Source organism: Suillus fuscotomentosus (assembly GCF_016647785.1).
Source record: "Suillus fuscotomentosus strain FC203 chromosome Unknown F5891scaffold_46, whole genome shotgun sequence".
Lineage (NCBI taxonomy): Eukaryota > Fungi > Basidiomycota > Agaricomycetes > Boletales > Suillaceae > Suillus > Suillus fuscotomentosus.
In genome coordinates, this window is record NW_024539558.1 from 356,030 (window position 1) to 375,851 (window position 19,822).

Sequence of the window (19,822 nt, forward strand, 5' to 3'; positions counted from 1 at the left end):
CAGGTGCTACGCTGGCCAGTTGGCCTGGTGTTGGGTGATTGCAAACTTAGCGATTTGGATGGAGAAGACAGAATTTAAAGTATGACATAGATGAGAGGGATCGCTGCAGTATCAATTGAGTATCACACTGTATAGTGTGTCTCCAGTTGACACCGCCATCGGGAAACCCCCCCGCTATTACAAATTTAGAATATGTCACAAAATGTAATGGCCATTCGAATATTGGACGTTACTAATTCGAGGGGACCCTGGATGTGAAAAACAATGCACACTGGATATAGAACACCAATGAGATCACGCGAACACGTCAACCACGATACATACGATGATAGTAACAATCCAATCACAGCTTCGACTTCGGTCGTACCAAGTCACGCACCCGATCGCGCAGGACACGACGCAGCAGCTTCCCACTCGGGTTTTTTGGAATTACATCCACAAACTCCACCCCGCCAGCAAGGTGTTTATACGCGACCTTGTTGTCTGCCACATGCTTTAAAAAGTTAACAGTCAGGTCTGGTTCAAATGATAAAGTTGGTAAGTACGAGCTAACCTTTGTAATGGATACTTTAACCCTCCGGGCTTCAGCAGGATCCAAGGCGATCCTCTTAACTGCGTTGGGACTAAGTACTACAAACGCCATAGGAAGCTCCCCGCTGTAGCTATCGAGAATTGGCACTACACACGTATCTGAAACATCAGGATGATCGTGAAGACAGCCCTCCAGCTCTGCAGGAGCCACTTGGAATCCTTTGACTTTCATGATTTCCTGCAAAGAAAGTTGAATTTTTCGAAAATCGATACAAGGATGGGAGTATGACAGCATACCTTCAGGCGATCAACAATGAACACTTCAAGGTCCTCACGTATAATAACCTCATCGCCAGTACGCAACCAACCATTAACAAAGGTCTCTTTCGTGCTGTTGAGCAGCAACTAAGCTCAAGCAATATATGCCATAGATGATTACTTACGCTTCATCATTGTTCAGATATCCTAGCGCCATAGACGGAATTTTCACTTGTAGTTCTCCAGGTTCGTTGAATCCCGCTAGGGTGCCATCGTCCTTGACAACTTTGGCAACGACGCCAGGTGACAGGCGCCCGGCACCGCCAGGAACCCCAAGTTTTTCGTCCGCGGAAAACATTGCGATAGTAGCGGCGGACTCGGTCATGCCTTAAAAATGATGAGACAGACGATATGTTGGTCGAAAAGCTGCCCTACCATAACCTTGACCTATCTGCGCGTTCGGCATAATCTTCACTATCTGGTCAACAAGAGAGGCGGAGAGAGGGGCAGCTCCACACATCAGGAGCCTGACACCATTCAGGTTGTAATTTTTCACAGCAGGGTGCTGCCAGGAGTATCAGGCCGAGTAATCAGTTATCGCAAACGTCGACGCTAACCTTGCAAAACAATACAACTTGAGGTGGTACAAGTCTGTGTGTAAATTAGGATTACTATGATAAGTCATGGTAATGGTGGCGACTCACAGCAGATGGCTTATACGATGTCTCACAATACTCTCTAGAAACTCCGTGAAGTTGAACTTGGGTATTACTACAACTGATAACTGCACGGAGTTGAGAAAGAGAAATGGTAAGGAATCAAGGAAACTCACACCACAAAACGTCATGAAGTTAATCTAAGGTAACCGCGTTTAAGCTATATGATCGGGTTGTAGAAATCCAACTTACTACCACCACCAGGCCATAAATATCTAGAAAAGTTTACATACTTCAGTTTGTTGGACGATATACAATGGAAAGAGGTCACGTACGGAAGAAAGGTAGAACTTTACAAGAGAGGGTCAGCGACGTCACATCATGCCTATAAAGGCGCACCTCCTGCGACTACATCCCCTGGCCGATACCTCCGTTCTTCCCAAGGGGCATAGTTCTCATTGACCTTCTGTTGCTGGGCCATCTGAATCACGTTCACGATTGGAGCATAGTGTGGTATTGCAACGGCCTATCGCGATCATAGGTATGAGGCTTCATCCATCAACCCAAGACTTGACACACCTTTGGTTTTCCCGTTGTGCCACTCGAAAAACTGAGGAATGCAACTTTCGTTTTTGCCTCTCCTTTCTGCAACCTCCGCTCGACGAAATTGGGCTCACTCCGCAGCCCTTGCTGAATAAGAGCATCTACCGATATATGATTCGACTCGTCGAAAGTGATGACGCGCTCGGATGGCAAACCGGCAGCCTGAGCAGCACCCAGAGCAGTGTGCAAAGAAGAGGAATGCGCGATAATTAAAGACGCGTTGACCACCTTGAGCTGATACAGCAATTCGCCGGTGTTATTCGCTGGATTTGCGCATCTGGGATAGAAGTCCGGTTGTGATCAGATGGGAGGTTCGAAGAAAGCGTGCATAACATACGACACGACACCACCTAGCCGATGTGTTGCCCATATGGCCGCCGCATAGTCTATGTCCAATAAGCGGTGAGTATATGTCTAGAAACGACTAGCACTGAAATACCAATGTGGTTTGGGCTGAAAATGAGTACTAAGGCACAGCCAACATGAGTCTCGACGTTATATGGTATGGCCCGGGGCGCCTAAGTACGCGTTGCAAGCACACACCTAGATCATTCTCCTCTAAAATGAAATTATCAAAAGAAGCGCTTACGGATCATGACCCTTTTGACGGAACTCACTGACACGAAACCGCAGACTCAGGCCATTCGCGAGTCCATAAGTTCTTGCACGGACCTTGAGCGTACAGTCAATATTGTTGACGTCATGGCTGTGAACTACGCAACACACCTCTTCATGTCCGACACCTCTGCCACCGGCATCCTCAATGAACCATGGCACATGGCTCGGTCGGATGGGCCTCAATGGATGGGACGAGTCGAGGATGAACTGAGGTAAAGTAAGGTCATCGGGAACAGACGTCTCGAGACTCGGACCATAAATTTCAGACATGGAAGGGCTTGCAGAATATGGGTATGCAGAGAGTAGGAAGGAAGACGGGTGCTGACGGTTTATGGCTTACGGGATGCCAAGTACTTCGCGTGACCTGTCCGGCAGGATCTCAAATTTTTCAGTGTCAGTTTGGATTAGGAACGGTGTCCGAACTGTCACCCCAGCCAGCTGGCCAAAGAACAAGCACGTTGACTAGTTGCAACGCATTCAAATTTGACTCACAATCGTACTACTTTTTCCCTGTTTCATGAAAAAACAAAGAAAGAAGTACTGGGTAGGCGAAAGTTTCATGCGAGCGAGAAACGAATGTTTAGCGAGCAAGTTCAGTCCTTGAAGTACGGATGGGGGTAAGTTAACTGCGCCCGACAAGCTATATATATAGCCTCTGGCAGCTCTTAGATTGACCGTCATTGTATAAAACATATCACAGCTTGGCCTTGAGCTCTCCTGCCTTCAATTGCCTAGCTCGATCACGAAGCACCCGTCGTAGTAACTTTCCGCTCGGATTCTTTGGTATAACATCTATGAATTCCACGCCTCCCGCTAGGTGCTTATATGCGACCTTGTTGTCTGAGACGTGCTAAATAACGACGTCAGCCCGACTGCCATCGCTTTGACATGAGATGGCCGAACCTTCATTATGGACGCTTTTACTTTGTCTACTTCACGGGAGTCTTTGCCCACACGATTCGCAGCAGACGCACGAAGTACGACGAACGCCAACGGGATTTCTCCGCTGTAGTCGTCAGGTATAGGCACGACACACGTGTCTGCCACATCAGGGTGATCTAGAATACAACCTTCTAGCTCGGCAGGAGCTACTTGGAATCCTTTGACTTTCATAATTTCCTGATAGACGGATCAGCCATTGCAACAGAGATTCGAAGTAGAATACCTTCAATCGATCGACGATGAAAACTTCCTTGTCTTCACGTATAATAACTTCGTCTCCGGTGCAAAGCCACCCTTCAACAAATGTCTCATTTGTTGCTTTTTCATCGTTCCAATATCCCAATGCCAAGGAAGGCGTCTTCACTCTCAATTCGCCTGGTTCATCGAAGCCAGCCAGAGAACCATCAGGCCTGACTACTCGGGCAACTATACCTGGGAGAAACCGTCCAGCACCACCTGGGATACCTATTTTCTCATCCACCGAGAACATTGTGAGCGATGTAGAAGATTCGGTCAGCCCTAGATTCCGGGTGCAGTAAATGTCAGCGTCAAGGGAACAAGAAGTAGCGGACTTACCGTAACCTTGGCCAATTTGGGCATTGGGGATTACTTTCATGAGCTGGTTCACCAACTCAGCTGAAAGAGGTGCAGCTCCGGAGATCAAAAATCGAATGGCACTTAGGTCATAGTTATTGACTGCCGGATGCTGGGTTCACGTTCCTCAGTACACAAGAATCAATGTCCTATCAATTTACGTTTACTGACCTTGCAAAGCAATACAATTTGAGGCGGAACGAGTCTGGGTAGCCAATACGTCAATAATCAACGCGCTTTTCGACCACAGGAAGACAGATTCTCACGTCAGGTGAGTGATATTGTGCCTCTCTATGCTCCTTAAGAAATCTGTGAAGCTGAATTTTGGGGTGACCACCAGCGACATCTAGTGAGCAACCCTAGCATTAACCCTGGAAATTACACGGCGCGATGGACTTACTCCAAAAAATGGCACCGCATAAACCTTCTTCGGAGGTCAACGGCAGATTCTCAGAACGTTGTGGGAAGCTTGCACTCACGGAGAATACAAGGCCATATATATCTGTACAAGGCATGTGTGTAACGTCACATACAATACATGTAATGAACAGACGTACGGAAGAAGGGAAGCACTGAGCAATAGTGAGTCAGACGTAATCTCAAAAAACTAGGATGAATGCACACCTCCAGCGGCTATGTCACCTGGTCTGAACCGCTGCTCCTCCCAAGGAGTATAGGTTTCGTTGACTTTTGTGTATTGGGCTATTTGGATGACGTTGACGATGGGTGCATAATGGGCAATGGCTACCGCCTATTTATTGGTTTATGCAGCTACTCGGTATCGATACTTTTAGACAACAGCGCACCTTAGGTTTACCTGTTGTACCGCTAGAAAAGTTTAAAAATGCGATCTTGGTCTTGCCCTCGCCCTTCTTCAATCTTCGCTCGACAAAGGCAGCTTCGTTACTGAGTCCAAGCTGGATGATACTCTCTACAGTTGGCTGAGTCGATTCGCCGAAAGTGAGGATTCTATCAGAAGGTATGTGGGCTGCGCGTGCAGCATCGAGGGCCGTATGGAGGGAGGACGGATGTGCAATTATCAGCGTTGCTTTCACAGCCTGGATCTGATGTGAGAGTTCTTCCGCTGTATATGTCGGATTCGCGCCGCTTTAATGTTTCGGTCGGATCAGCCTGAGAGGGTAAGAATGTCATCATTTGCTGGGCTCACGAAACAATTCCACCCAGTCGGTGCGTGGCCCATATTGCAGGTGGATAATCTACGGGCGACGGTTAACTGAAGCCGATGGGGGAGTGGAGAGAAAACCTTACCAACATGATTAGGACTAAAGATAAGGACTGTAGACCAATCATAAAAAGGATGTAGTCGGGCTGGATGGCCAACACCTACCGACGTCTTCTTCTTCTGCATGTATGCTGTTAGGACACACAGTTACTACTGAGGAACGTTAAACAGCGCGTACTAATACTATAGCGCAACGCAAGCCCGTTTGCAAATCCAAAGGTTCGTGCACGGATCTTCAAGTTGCCAGATGGGCAGGCGCCTAGTAAGAATCGCTACTGTAATATAATTAATGATTTCCACGCACCTCCTCATATCCAATGCGCCTCCCAGTCTCGTCCTCAATTAACCATGGTGCATCGGTTCGGACCGGCCTACGTGGGTGGTGGGAGTCAAGGAAGAACTGGGTTAGCGTCACGTCGTCAGGGATTACTGAGTCAAGCGGTTCAGTGAATATTTCAGGCATTTCTAATGCAGGAGGACGGGATCTGAAATGTGGGGTATTCGATAAGAGGACTCGAGGAAGTCATTAGTGAATGGTAGACTATTATAATTGTTGAAGTATTGATAGATGCGGGTTAACGGACTTCAGCACGGTGGATTCTCACGGTCTGGAGGGGTAAAGCCGCGGCATCTAGTACACGTGCTATGTACACATCATCAAAGTACTGTTTGTATCATGCAAGGTACCGTTATTTCTCGAAGTACTAAGATTTGAAATTTAATCACCGATGCTTGTGTAGTCATACAATAAGGGTCATCTTGATTGGTGGTGGACATCACTAGATGCGGCCGCCGTGATACCAATCCTTGGCAGTACGCCTCGTCCATCCCCAAGTCAAAGCCACCCACCATCCTGATCATACCACATGATCTTGAGCTTGGAGGAGACACTGTTCAAGTTGCACTTAGACGCCCCTGCCCATTTCCCTGCCCTCATTTACACGCCGCTCTCTAGGTCCCACTGTAATCGGAGCTAGCTGTCATCCAAACATGTAATGATGCGTTTTCCGACAAGCAAGTTGACAGCATTTTGTACCTGGCCTCGTATCGTCTGTCAGGGCTTGAAAGATTGACCGGCGACCGCTGGCGTCTTTGTATTTCTGTTATCTCAGCGATGGGGGAAGACTGGTCGACGCTCGGGGTATCGACCACGGCAGATGGTGGCTAACATAAGTGAGTGCAACTTCCCGGGATGTTGGGATTAAAATGGGTTGTCTGGCAATGACAAAGATTGCTGGTGAGTCAAGAGGCTTGTTTTATTATTGTCAATACAGGTGCACACTTGCAAAAGATCTGCTTACTGGAACGAATTCAGTCCTGAAACACAAGATGGCTTGTGTGTGCAGACATTGCTGTAGTGCGGTGCGAGAATGTGCAATGAAACTTTGCGGGACGTAGAAGAAGTCACTGGTAATCAAGCAGTTAGCTTCGTCGTATAGAAGAGGGTCACTTACGTGAAGTACCGTTCAGACCAATTCAGTGCTCTAATCATCAGCGAGAGGCGCGGGCGCCGGGCTGTAAGGTAAGATAGTGGACGTTTGGATTAAGAAAGTTAGAAACACGTCCATTTAAGTTTTGTCTTGTAGGGTAGTACGCAGCCTATGTGTTGTCCTCGTGCTCACTTCAAAGGTCACCTGCTCTCAGGCCTGTCATCTCGCGAGTATCTGAAGGTCATGCCAATTTTGCACTCCGCATCAACAGGCACTCCCACCCACCGCATACCTACCTGTAGTCTCCCGCAGGCAGAACCTATTAGAAGTGAGACAGCCTCTCCTTTTGTATAAGGACCAACCTCCATCTGAACAGATATCATAATACCCAAACTTGCCGATTCGCGCCCACATGTGGGAACCGATTTGTATTCGTTTACAAGGCTTGGTACGAACAGTGCACCTGCATGAAGTTAAAGATTCGCACAGTCGAAGGTAGAACCAAACATAGAACGGGAAAATGACGACGTGTTCTGCGGTGATGGAGTGGGGTACCCTCCACTGTCCAGCAGTGGCTTTGGGCGTTATCGCAGGTATCGTTTATCATCAGATTGAGGCCACACCAGCTTCTGTTTGCAAGAGCCAGATTGCCACGCCAGACGTCCAGTGGCGCATCTGAGTCGTTACTATTCGCAGCGTTTACGAAGCCCGCAACGACTCCTGAAGCGCTGATCGATGATCCCGCTTAACCTCCGAGTCTCACGTCAGCCAAAGGATATGAACGCCAGGAGATACCACGAACACCGGCCTGAGTTGATAGTGCCACAGAGAGGATCCCATCTGATTGTCGTCTCCCGCTTGCTAACATCGAATGAGTATTGAGAATGGACATACATAGTTTAATGAAATCAGTTTGGCAGCACAAGAAGGCACGGGGATACCGACACAAGTCATGAGCGACACGCGCAACACAGTAGGGGACTGATCGAGGTACTAGGCTAAGTACGACCACCGCCTGCTAACTACATCACAATAACGATCAGATTCCAGATTATCAATATGATGGTACTTCTCGACTTGATGTTGCCAATCGTCTGGGACAATTATATCCTCCTCCTCCTCCTCCTCCTCCTCTGGTACCGGTCGGCTGTCAGGCTCTTGATAATAAAGCTCCTCCAACGGACCAACGAGCGAAAGTCGTTCTAGAACGATGCGCCGCACGAAGCTTATTGGAATATCAAAAACGATCAGGGTCCGAAGTCCCGGGAAAGGGAAATCCGCAAGTTCGCGAGACGTGGGGAGTAGTCCCATTGCAAACGCATTATTCCCATAGAACCCTCCTGGCCCCAGTGTCAATACCTTGACACTAGTCATTTGTTTACACAGGCGATGAAGGAGCTGAGGATCTGCACGATGCGCGAAATTAACGAGATGGAGTTCATCCAGCTCTAGAAGAGAGCTAGAAGAATTTTTGTCGGTAAGCCTGATCAACCCTTGGAGGATACCTCCGAATTGAATCTCGACCAGCACGAACTGACCCAGAGCGCCATCCAGGGTCAATATCCGAAGATTGGGCATATGAACATAGTGGAGAAAATCTGCAATCCAACAGTCCATCTTCCTCGATTTCATAGCTAGGTAGTGCAAGCGGGGTAGTGCAATGGGAGACATGATGTCTTCAGGTGGATCCATATCCAATTCGAGTGCGAGGGTCTGCAGATTGACGAGTGCACCAAGGAGTTGCAACAAAACATCTACTGTAGTGGCTATATTTATGTTACCGCCACTTGTGCAGTAGTGTATTCGCAAATTGACGAGATGTGGTGAAAATATGGAGGGTGAGAGCCAGGACCAACTTGTGCCAAAAAGGATAAGATCATTGATGGGAGGTGCTGAACCAGGAAAAATCAACGGTTCATGATGGTCGGGGTCTACATTCAATTGGTCGTGTACGAGTTGAACATGCAGTTTTTCTAGCATATGGGCTGGATGAACGGAGGAACGCGAAATAAGTACAAGCGCTTGACGGATGTGCATTTTTGAGGTTGTCCTCAGCGTAAACTCGCGCCAACGGTGCACATGAGCATGTAACTCCAGGATGATCAGGACGAGGTAAGCACCAGCTACGCTTTCGTCGACCGGTTCGGGGAGATACGGATTAAGAAGGGAGGCCCGCCTGGGGGCTCCGCTGAAGGGATTGTGGGGGTCATTCCAAAGTAGCGTGATTTTGAGAGGATGTGTTCCACTAAGTTTTAGGAAAGTGCGCACTTTTTCAAGAGACGCAGCACAGTCGCCAAAGGAGATTTGTAACACAGTCCACAGTGTTGGAATCTGTGACATGAGACAACGCCAACGTTTGCACACACACATTGCTGCAATGAGAGCCGATGGTGGAGGGCCATTGGATTCTTTTTCCGACTCATCATACCAACACTGATTTTGGTGCCAATCATCCCAATACCTGCCTTTCTGCACTTCATTTTGCATAGAATAATCATGGAAGGCGGCTTGGTCTTTTCACAGACCGACTCGAAAACCATGCGGAGCGCGTCGTCCGGCAGGCGATCGATATAACAGTTGGAGTTGGTCATCCCAGTTGTTGACTTTTTCAGAAAAAGGAAGGTGAGGGTAGTTAATACTGAGAATGGTGGATAATTCTGAAGAGACATACTGCTCAAGGTCAGCCCCCGCGGCTGCACCAACTTAACGCGAGTCCTGGATTGTGAACCGTGTTCGGAGTGTTCAATTTACGAACAATTGTCGACCCTCGCTATCCACAGAAAGATGCACGTATTACGAGGCTAAAAATTCGTTACTCGAACTACAGCTAACTGAAATTTTGTGAACCATGATTCAATTTGCAAATCAGAAGCACTCTCCTTCGGCGGAGTCCGGATTTGCTTCGCACCCGCAACTTCAAGCTCAAGGATCTGGGGTGTTGGAGTCTGTACACGTCAGATTCTGGGGAGCTCTTCGGAAGAATACCGTGTAGATTCTATCTGAGTCCCACGGGCCGCGAGCCGGGCCCAGGCAGTTCGTATGTTTCTTTAGTCACAGTAGCATGCCTATTTGTCCAACACGATTGATGGTAGAACCCTGGGATGAGTCTCTGATTCTGGCGCGATGGATCAGTTTTATTGGAATTTGAAACAATTCATCGATTAGTAATAAACAAGGTGTACATATGCTGGACTCGTAAAGAGGATCACCATGTCACAGCTTCGCTTTGGGCTTCGTTCGCATCTCCCGAGCCTTGTCTCTTAACACCCTCCTCAACAGTTTACCACTCGGGTTTTTCGGGACAACATCAATAAACTCAACACCCCCAGCGAGCTTTTTGTAGCCAACTTTATTATCAACAACGTGCTGTAAAGTTGAAGTATGAGTACAACGCGTTCACTGGAGTTTTGAAGCACCAACCTTCATAATCGACGCTTTGATCTCGTTCGCGGCCTGAGGGCTTTCTTCGACACGTTTGGTGGCGTCAGGGTGGAGAACGACGAATGCCAGTGGTAATTCTCCACTATATTCATCTTGTATTCCAACCACGCACGTATCAGTTACGTCGGGGTGGTCCAGAATACATCCTTCAAGCTCAGCAGGTGCAACCTGGAATCCACGGACTTTCAACATTTCCTGTAGGGCTGCTCAATCAGGTGAGACCAAGGCCTAAGGCCAATCATCCAACCTTTAAACGGTCGAGGACTACAATTTCTCCCTCGCGGTTCATCTTCACCTCATCACCTGTACGGAGCCATCTGAAAGCGGAACATCAGTCACCAGCCGATTGAACGCCTGCCTACTCACCCATTTACGAAAGTTTCCTTCGTTCTGATCACGTTGCGATAAATATATGAATGATACAAGAAAGATGACCTCATACGCTTCAAGGTTGTTTGCATAACCAAGCGCAAGCGCCTGCGTCTTTACAACAAGTTCGCCAGGTTCGTCAAAGTCCGCAAGAGTACCATCTGGTTTCTCCACGCGGCCGATAATACCAGGGAGGAGTTGGCCAGCACCACCACTCAAGTCACATCTCTTATTCGCCGCCCAAGTACTTATAACAGTACATGATTCGGTAAGGCCTATGGCCGCTGGGATGAGATGTGGACGCGCACCCTCTGAAGATGGACTTACCGTAGCTCTGCCCTAGGTCGGCATTTGGAAATACCTCAACAAGCTGCTCCATCACCTCACGAGACAATGGCGCAGCACCCGAGGTGACGTATCGAACGTGACTGAAATCGTAACTCTTGGCGGCTGGATGCTAAGTGGTAGACGTAGATAGATAAGGGACGCGATCATTCCAGGACAACTCGCTGACCTTGCACAGCTGTACGATGTGTGGGGGAACTAACCTAAAGTCTTGTTCAGATGGGGTCAAATAAAGTCGGACGACCTACATAAGATGGGTAATACGGTGCTTGATTATGCTCTTCAAAAACCGTAGAAAGTTGTATTTCGCTGTTAAAACAACCGTCATCTGTATGCACTTCAGTCAGTGTACATCTGCAGATTCGGACTGTGTCGACGTACTCCGCAGAAAAAGGCATAATGGGCCTACAAGATATTCAGCAATGAGATAACTGAAGTCAAACGAGGTCGTACATTGAAGACCAGTCCATAAATATCTGGCAACGATCAGTCTCACAACAACATCATGATGTTGCAAGTGTGGTAATAGCTCACGATATAAAGGAAGCACTGCGCAGGTAATCGAACCGAACCCTTTGGATAAACGACAACGCACGCACCAGCACAACATACGTCACCAGGTTTGAATCTTTGTCCAGCATAATCCTCACCGACCTTGTGGTGCGTGGCAAGCTGAATGACATTTGCAATCGGCGCGTAGTGAGGTATTGCAACAGCCTGATATACAGCATGTAAAAGTTACATCCAATTGTCCTCGCGAAATATGCGCTCACCTTGGGGCGACCAGTCGTCCCGCTGGAGAAATTCAGGAAGGCCACCTTGGTCTTCCCTTCAGCAGGAGCAAGTTTCCGTTCCGTGAAGTTCGGAGCACTTGCAAGACCTTGCGAAACCAAAACTTGCACAGTCGCTCTCTGCGTAGTATCAGCGCCCTCGACGTCAAAAAGAATCACACGATCCGCAGATACACCAGTAGCATATGCAGATGCCAAGGCCACATTGAGGGAGTCTGGGTGCGTGATGATGACGGCTGCTTTCACTGTATTTATTTGATACACGAGCTCGTCAACTGTGAATAGCGGGTTGGCACCGCTTGGGGGCGCATTTCAAAATGTTTTAGGCAACTTAGAGAAAGTGGGCATACGACACAGCAGCACCAAGTCTATGAGCCGCCCAAGCAGCCACAAGATAATCTGTAGAATTCATTCTGTCAACCCAAACATACACCACATGCATCAAAGCTATTCGCATACCAACATGATTTGGACTGTAGATCAACACTATCGGGGGTGCAGGATGGGGGATCATCAATACCTGCAAGTTATTGAAATTATAGCATTACCAACATGATCCTCCTCTGTGCGGAACAAGAGGAGTCAATATGTGGCATTCGGTGCCATGAAATCATAGAGAACGCACGGATGTTGTAGCGGATACTCAACGCGTTAGCAAGACCGTACGTCCGAGTCCTGAGCTGTGAAGTATATGATCAGCCACTGTAACCATTGGCCGAAATAGCAATCCATGTCAACTACACCAACTTTGCGTGTGACCCCGCAGAGAGTTGCTCAATTTCACTGGCAGGCAGACTCACCTCCTCAAGCCCAATCTTCCTACCACTCTGATCATCAACAATCCAAGCACCACTCTTACGAACAGGTTTTCTGACATGGTCCGTATCCAATATAAACTGCGCGAGCGTGAGGTCGTCGGGTATGTGAGGGAGAATGCCTGCAGGTGAGACGACTTCAGCCATCTCTATCTAGTAACCACCGTCCAGAAAAGTAAGAATGATGAGAAAAAGTCAGGAATCCTCTGTAAATGTAAACTCTCATGGTTGTTTTCATATACGTTACAGCTGATTCCATATCTTCTATGCGGAATCACAAAGTCACCTGAGTGACAATATTCCCACACTTATTAGTCACGCACAGTCGACGTGCGTTCGCAAAATCCCGAACATAGGGCTCAACTTTACCTAAGCAAAAAACCTTAAATCACAGCCACCTCACACTTCTCAAGCACTGTTTCTGAGCTTCTCAATACCAACTTCAAATCTACGTAAAATCATTCATTTTATACTGGAAGGGGGGTGTTTGTACTACACAAGAATATGTTTAGATAGTCTGTTCAATTGAAAATGTGTGTCAAAAAAGTTATCCACTAAATCAGTGAAGACATGCAAAAAAAGTAAAGCACATGATACTGTTGTGTCACATCATGTAGTCACGAGTCTCAAGTCTCAGATACTGACATGTCTCAACCCACCACAAGTAAAGTTTCACAATGTACCCCCCTCAATATGCCTCATGGTTTGCATCAGATGAGAGTTCATTACATGAAGGACATTCACACAGCCCTGACCTGGACTTTCAAGTACCCCTAGCATCAGACAATCAACATGAGCCCAATTGTTCACCTGATTCTCCCAACTCTGGCTTCTCAGTTCCAGGCCCATCTGAAGCTTCTGGTTCCCATATTACAATCACATGTTCCAAAATTGATGCAACTGAACTACTCAGATTAAATACTCCCAACTCTCTATTTCTATTGTTCAAGGCCCAACAGCTGGAAGTTAGCATTAGTCTGTAACACAGATGGAGACTTCGATGTCCTGATTGCAATGAGTGGTCCCAAATGAGCATCCTGTCTAATGTTCCCCTGTGGCCTGAAGGACAATTCAAGTCCTTGAGCACTCACCGAGGCAGTAAAAAATGCACACAGGCACTAATGAAAAAAAAACAAAAACAGCCTGCAGGTGGGAACATGTTTGATGGGCCAGTCTCCTGGTCCTGTAGTATTACATCAGATCAAAGGTGTGTTTCTTATTAATTGTTTATCCATTGACAACATTATGCTACTAATATCAGATATCCGATATCTCTGACTCTTGATGAGCACACTTGCACTGGTATTCCCATCAACTGGCTAGATGATGTGTGGCCATTCTTCATGATGTTTCCTTGGGAGAGTTATCACAGTGGACTAAACACTCTACCTTTTACTGTCGACATTACACATCCATCTGAATCTCGTGCTTGTTCAAAGCATTGCGACCCTACTGCATTTGAGAGTTCCCCTTGCAGTGAATGTGCTATTATACATACACATATCTCTTGGCTGGTCAAAATCGCACATGACCTGAAAGCCCACATCAGGAAAAATGGGAACTGCGACATAGCACTACAGAGGCTATACATATAGCCCTTATGGCCTGGTTGCATCTCCCCCCCATATAGTACCATGTATCCCGGACTATATATTTATTTGCACAACATAGCATCTGGTATCTTGTACCTTGGCAATGTAGTGCAGCTATGTAGTGATATATTGTTTACCATTGTAGTAAGCACACATCCAGTGGTATATTATAGCACTCAAGCACTTGTGTGCTTGTAAATAACAGGGAGATCAATGGCATGCATTCATGGTTTCATACTAGTCAGCAGTCACTATTCTACTCGTTCACCAACTTCAAATTGACCACCCTCAGACTCCAAGTCAGACTCCACCTTGTCACTGTCATCTGCGCCACCAACCTGCTGGTATTCCCGGATTGCATTGTTGATCTTGTTGTCTGAGAGGCAGTCTCCATCTCCAATGTTAATCGGATCCACCTTTGCATGCAACCTGGGCAATGATTGTAAAATTTCCAAGTTCAAATCCTTGAAATGCTCTTACCTGCCATTGTTGTTGAGTTCCGTCAGGATGCCATCAAGGATTCCATGAACCTTTGTTTGAGTATGAAACTTCTTGAGGTTTGTGAGATGCTTATCATAAACCTCCCTATAATCACCGCTTGAAAAACTGATATCTACCTGTTCACCATCATACCATTCATCAATGCAGCATTCAGCTTGCAGCCAACAATATCACCATCTGAAGCCAACAGACAATAGTATGACTCACTGTGGTGTACACCAAGGCCAAGGAGGAATTGGAAATGGTGAAAAAATTTTCTCAAATATAATCCCTTCATTGTTCTTGTTGCGGTACCAGAGTAAATTTGCCACTTGCTGATTTAACCTCGACTGAAAGAGGCCACTGTGAGGGACATTGTTCTTTTTGTCCCCAAGGTCCTTCCAAACAAACATAAGTACAAAACATGACTTGAGATATCATTAACGTACCCGATAACACAACTCAAATTTATCTTTGAGCTCATGGGCGAGTTTGCGATTCCTGCACTTGATGGACTCCAAATTGGTGGACTCGAAACCATAAATATTCTCGACAAGCGGGCGAACCTTCCCTTTCACCTCACTTGTGAGATGTGATGTGCGCCGGGTAATCTTCAACAAGACATTAGGCAGATGAAATAATAGAACTCAATCACATACCATCTGTATGATTTCACCATTGAACCCCATCTCAAACTCATAAGAGTTACATGCCTCCTTCCAGGCCTCCTTCGCCCACAAGACTTGAGTCATGCAATCTGGATAGGCATACTCAGATGCAAGCCAGACACAAAAATGGCTGATCGCAAACTTGATGAGTTGCTGCACTGCTACTTCATAATCATGGACTGCTACACGGCCCTTACTCGGATGAATCTTGTGTGGAAGCTACTGTTCACATTGCTGCAGGGAAGGTGAATCTTCAGACTTGCACATCCATTTACGACTCTGTGTTGTCACCCTCATCATCTGAGGGTGGTGGCCACACGTGCTTCAAGTGGTGCAAATCTGCAAGATCATTCAGTTGCCATTCAAATGTATGATACAGCACCACTCACCCTCATAGTTGTTACCCTCGCCATAGTATATCTCTCCACTGGTGAACACATCACTGTTATCCACATCATGATTGATAGGGTCTTTGTCATTGTCATTGGACTACTTGCTCACTGTCAGTCAAGTCCATGTTGTTATCTAAGTTGCCTTTGGACTGTACACATCAGAGTTGGATGAGCTTGTTGGCCCATTGTAGAGACTCACACTTCTCAATGCTGGATATACAGCCTTATTACCCACTTAATTCCCTACATGTACCAGCTCTTATCCAAAGGACCAGTCATTCGTGCTCTCGCATGCGCGCGCCCTACATATATGCTGTAGAAACAACAATACAGAGAGGAACAAATGAGCTCCTGACTGTATCTAAAAATGTTGTAAGGTCATGCGTTGCCTAGTCTGCGTTACTTGAGGAGACAAGTGTGTTCGACCCTAAAGGGGAAGTGAGTGCAGTGAAGATCTAGAGGTACATGCTGAAGCGAGGCACGGGAACACGCGCGCGTATTGGCGCGAAGCACGGGAAAGCGCGCGTGCGCATGCCTAAATGATAGAGAGACTAGACTTAAGTGATAATATGATGCAAGAGATGTCAGAGTGCGAGATGTAAAGGAACAGAGTTCTACTATGTTCTGCTAAGTAGTAAGTAAGTAGTAACAGGTAATTGGGAGGTAAAGTAAGTGGTAGGAAAAGTAAGTTGCAAAAAATGGAAAGTCCTTTTCATTATGTACTGCTGGCGCTTATATAGTGCGCCTAAGCGCTGTAATTGTCATATCCCATATATTCATGCTTCTCTTCCGGACTTCAGACCCTGAGATCCGGTCTGGTCCAATGCATAGATCCACTTCTGATCCGATATCCGATAAGCTTCCTATTTCATTTCCTGTTCATTTAATATTAAACACAGCCTATTCGGTATTTCCTCTTCCCGGTGTTTCGGCTATACTTATTACTGGTATGATTACTGATCCGTTAACCTATGCTTCATTTCTGACTCGTGTTTGATAACCTTTGCACATGCTTCATACATAGCCTTCGGACCTTTGCTTACTTATTGTTTCATTATCCTCTTAGTATATAAACTCGTGTATATGTCCTGTAGTACCTCAGTTCGAATATCATCTTAGTTTGTCCTCTTTCCGTCCTCCGGACTTGAGTCCTTCTTACTCTTGTCACTCTCCAAGACTTCGGATAGATTCCGATAGTCTATATCCTCAGCTCTACCTTCGGGTAGTCTTTACTCTGTTAGTTTCTAGTTCGGATACGTCCGGATTAGCCTTATACGCGTTTCCGATATCCGGAAGACATCTGGATATACTACAAGACCCGTCTGGACCTTCAGACACGTTACTGTTAGTACTTTGAAATAAGGGACAGTACTTGGGAAAGGGGCACAGCGTATGAGCTGAGGCCAAAGTCCTTCGGATCTGACCCTACGAGAGTACGACCTTAACAGTAATGTGGAGCCAAAGCGCTACCGAGTAGGTATGTAAAGATATATATGAGTGAGAATCCATGATAAAAATAAAGACGGAACAATATGCAAATGAGAGAAATAGAAATATACGCACTAGAGGGCTTGGTGGACAGTGGATGGGTGCTTCTGGATGGCTGGCGCCATAGGGCACTCAAGCGTGGGAATGCGCGCGCACGTATACATCGTGAAGCGTGGGAATGGTGTGCGCATTGCGCGGGAAAGCTGCGCCTCGTATAGGGATAGCTGCGGGTAGCGCATGGAGTGACACTACAAGTTCGTGCTATGTACTCCTTGGTGGAAACTGCCATATCACGCCATGAGAGCCATGAGTCTCTACAATGCCTCACTCGCGCCTTTCACATGCATTCCTTTAGGTCTTTGCGCTCTTACTGTCTGTCCATCTGTCCCATGTCCTTGCTGATTTACTGGTGCATTATTCTTATCTCTTTCATTGAATTAATGAGTCTTTGGTCTGACCTCCGCACTTACATACAGAGTCTATTTGAACTTAGAATATATTTAGAGTTGATATGGTTACTTGGTTTGGGACCACGCTCGGAAGTGCACTGCATACCGTAATCTCCCTTCTTAAATAGAGAGAGGGTTCTTTTGGTTCTGGTACTTACCTCCCCATATATTTGTCTACTGCAAAAGTGTATAGTGCACCTTAGTACCTGAAAGCAGATCTTATTTCTCTACCAAATATCGCTTGTGCTTCATCTATACTTGAAAGCTCTTCCCTTATTGCTTGTAGTGCACATCTGCATACATGGGTGCCCCTTGCATCTCTCGCTCATGCGCACCTTCACATCACTTACACGCACCTTCACACATGTTATCTTCTCGCACCTTCGCACACCTGTCATCACCCATCTAGTTGACAGAGTCTTCCTCTCCTTTATTAATAAGGAACTTCTCTCAGTAGCTGTCCTTTGGGTTGAGCCTTATTCTTGTATCCTGGTCTTGCTGTAGAGCCCCTTAGTTTAAGTATTTTTACCTATAGTCAAGATTCCTCACCTTCACCGTGCTGCTGTCAGCTTCTGTGGGGCAGGCAGTGGCTTCAACATAATTATGAGTGCCCCAATATTGAGGTGAAGGCAATGAGACTTACATTGAGATCATTGGACCTATGTATGTTCATGATTCACAAAACTAGACTCCTTACAAACAAGGCATCAACATCCAAGTTAAAGTTATATTGTGCAGCTGACTCACCTTTGTAAGAGAGTCTTCCTGCCAGCCCCCAGACACAGATGTTCTTAATGGAGCTGGTGTATGTTGCTTCGTGTTTGATCAGATATCAGATATTAAGAGTCAAAGATATTCTGAGCTTACTTGTGTGATGCATTTTGGCCATGGGATGTGCTTATCCTGTGGGGGGATCTTGCTGTACCAGGGCCACAGATCTAGTGGACCATTGTCTGGTACACTACTGTTGGACAGGCTGATAGCCTGCAATGAAAACTATGTGCTGTCATGTGTACCTGAAGATAGTTAGGTGGTAGGCAACTGATGCAACAGTCAACAACACACCTCTGTCCACTCAATTTTTACAGGTGGCCTTGATTTTATCTTGACTGCTTGGGTAGTGGCATGCCTCACAGTGTTCTTGGTCTTCCTCGACTATGTACAATATAGTTAGTGGTAGAACTGGTAGTACATCAACAATGGCATACCTTGGTACAGAGCCTTCTTTGATGGGCAGTGTAGAGACTCATACCTCTCATGGTGTGATATGGCACTTTTTACTAGGGAGTTTATTGCATGAACTTGCAGCACCACTCTGTGTGCTATCTGCAGCTATCCCTATATGAGGTGCAGCTTTCCTGCGCACACTTCCTGCGCTTCACAATGTATATGCGCGCGCACTTTCCCGCGCTTGAGCACCCTATAGCACCAGCCATCCAGACACATTCATCCACTGTCCACCAAGCCCTCTAGTGCGTATATTTCCACTTGCCCTTATTTGCATATTGTTCCACCTTATTTTTATCATGGACCCTTACTTATATATATCTTCACATACCTTACTCAGTAGCGCTTCGGCTCCACATGACAGCGCTTAGGCAGCACATATAAGCGCCAGCAGTACATACTATGACTTACTTTTCACCACCTCACTTTTCCACTCACCTAACTTCCACCCACTATCTACCTAGCAGAACATAGTAGAAATCTATTTGTTTACATCTCGCATCTCTCATCTCTTATCTTGCATCTAATCATCACTTAAGCAAACTCACTCTTACACTCTCTCATTTCCACATACATGCGCATGTTCCTGCATCTTCGTGGCTTGTGCACACCTGCGCTTTCTCACACTTCGCTTCAGCACATACTTCTAGATCCTTGCTGCACTTGCTTCCCCTTTAGGGTCGAATGCACTTGTTGTCTCAAGTATAGCAGACTAGGCAACACATGACCTTACAACATTTTTAGATACAGTCAGGAGCCTCTTTCACGCCTTGCTGTATTGTTGTTTCTACAGCGTTGATGCTGTGACATCAACAACATGCTCACATCAAGTCATGTGTGACCTGCAATCTTGAGAGATGGCACTGATCTTGAGGAAAAAAGTTTTGATG

The 19,822-nt window shown here is 46.5% G+C and overlaps 5 protein-coding genes across 5 annotated transcripts; all 5 read right to left on the bottom strand.

Annotated features, from left to right (window-relative positions):
* Nucleotides 1-343: 343 nt before the first annotated feature.
* F5891DRAFT_1242471 (uncharacterized protein) lies at nucleotides 344-2,936 on the bottom strand (the record flags this gene model as incomplete). Its single annotated transcript, XM_041369746.1, has 17 exons — nucleotides 344-493; nucleotides 554-769; nucleotides 829-922; nucleotides 975-1,176; nucleotides 1,225-1,354; nucleotides 1,407-1,440; nucleotides 1,494-1,573; nucleotides 1,622-1,645; nucleotides 1,698-1,720; nucleotides 1,781-1,795; nucleotides 1,845-1,971; nucleotides 2,025-2,325; nucleotides 2,386-2,434; nucleotides 2,488-2,514; nucleotides 2,592-2,606; nucleotides 2,666-2,720; nucleotides 2,775-2,936. 17 exons carry the CDS (start codon nucleotides 2,934-2,936, stop codon nucleotides 344-346), a joined length of 1,704 nt encoding a protein of 567 aa, XP_041223068.1.
* A 305-nt stretch (nucleotides 2,937-3,241) lies between these two features.
* On the bottom strand, nucleotides 3,242-6,029 carry F5891DRAFT_1149536 (uncharacterized protein). Its single transcript, XM_041365102.1, has 16 exons — nucleotides 5,750-6,029; nucleotides 5,624-5,678; nucleotides 5,551-5,565; nucleotides 5,472-5,498; nucleotides 5,371-5,419; nucleotides 5,009-5,309; nucleotides 4,827-4,953; nucleotides 4,760-4,774; nucleotides 4,682-4,704; nucleotides 4,603-4,626; nucleotides 4,469-4,548; nucleotides 4,374-4,407; nucleotides 4,185-4,314; nucleotides 3,832-4,127; nucleotides 3,570-3,785; nucleotides 3,242-3,516 (listed from the first exon to the last, which is right to left on the bottom strand). The coding sequence occupies exons 1-16, from the start codon at nucleotides 5,906-5,908 to the stop codon at nucleotides 3,361-3,363; spliced, it is 1,707 nt and encodes a 568-aa protein (XP_041223069.1). The 5' UTR covers nucleotides 5,909-6,029; the 3' UTR covers nucleotides 3,242-3,360.
* Nucleotides 6,030-7,812: 1,783 nt separating this feature from the next.
* On the bottom strand, nucleotides 7,813-9,576 carry F5891DRAFT_530835 (uncharacterized protein). Its single transcript, XM_041372143.1, has 2 exons — nucleotides 9,547-9,576; nucleotides 7,813-9,478 (listed from the first exon to the last, which is right to left on the bottom strand). The coding sequence occupies exon 2, from the start codon at nucleotides 9,360-9,362 to the stop codon at nucleotides 7,869-7,871; it is 1,494 nt and encodes a 497-aa protein (XP_041223070.1). The 5' UTR covers nucleotides 9,363-9,478; nucleotides 9,547-9,576; the 3' UTR covers nucleotides 7,813-7,868.
* A 421-nt stretch (nucleotides 9,577-9,997) lies between these two features.
* On the bottom strand, nucleotides 9,998-12,783 carry F5891DRAFT_1165355 (uncharacterized protein; the record flags this gene model as incomplete). The annotated part of the gene is made up of 17 exons (XM_041365390.1): nucleotides 9,998-10,241; nucleotides 10,296-10,511; nucleotides 10,564-10,633; nucleotides 10,683-10,706; nucleotides 10,759-10,960; nucleotides 11,013-11,142; nucleotides 11,200-11,233; nucleotides 11,279-11,358; nucleotides 11,412-11,435; nucleotides 11,484-11,506; nucleotides 11,565-11,579; nucleotides 11,630-11,747; nucleotides 11,804-12,119; nucleotides 12,172-12,220; nucleotides 12,281-12,307; nucleotides 12,447-12,501; nucleotides 12,622-12,783. The coding sequence occupies 17 exons, from the start codon at nucleotides 12,781-12,783 to the stop codon at nucleotides 10,089-10,091; spliced, it is 1,698 nt and encodes a 565-aa protein (XP_041223071.1). The 3' UTR covers nucleotides 9,998-10,088.
* A 1,696-nt stretch (nucleotides 12,784-14,479) lies between these two features.
* F5891DRAFT_982673 (uncharacterized protein) lies at nucleotides 14,480-15,893 on the bottom strand (the record flags this gene model as incomplete). The annotated part of the gene is made up of 10 exons (XM_041377239.1): nucleotides 14,480-14,657; nucleotides 14,709-14,841; nucleotides 14,862-14,906; nucleotides 14,937-15,010; nucleotides 15,054-15,106; nucleotides 15,158-15,319; nucleotides 15,368-15,572; nucleotides 15,652-15,715; nucleotides 15,766-15,846; nucleotides 15,878-15,893. The coding sequence occupies 10 exons, from the start codon at nucleotides 15,891-15,893 to the stop codon at nucleotides 14,480-14,482; spliced, it is 1,011 nt and encodes a 336-aa protein (XP_041223072.1).
* Nucleotides 15,894-19,822: the final 3,929 nt, after the last annotated feature.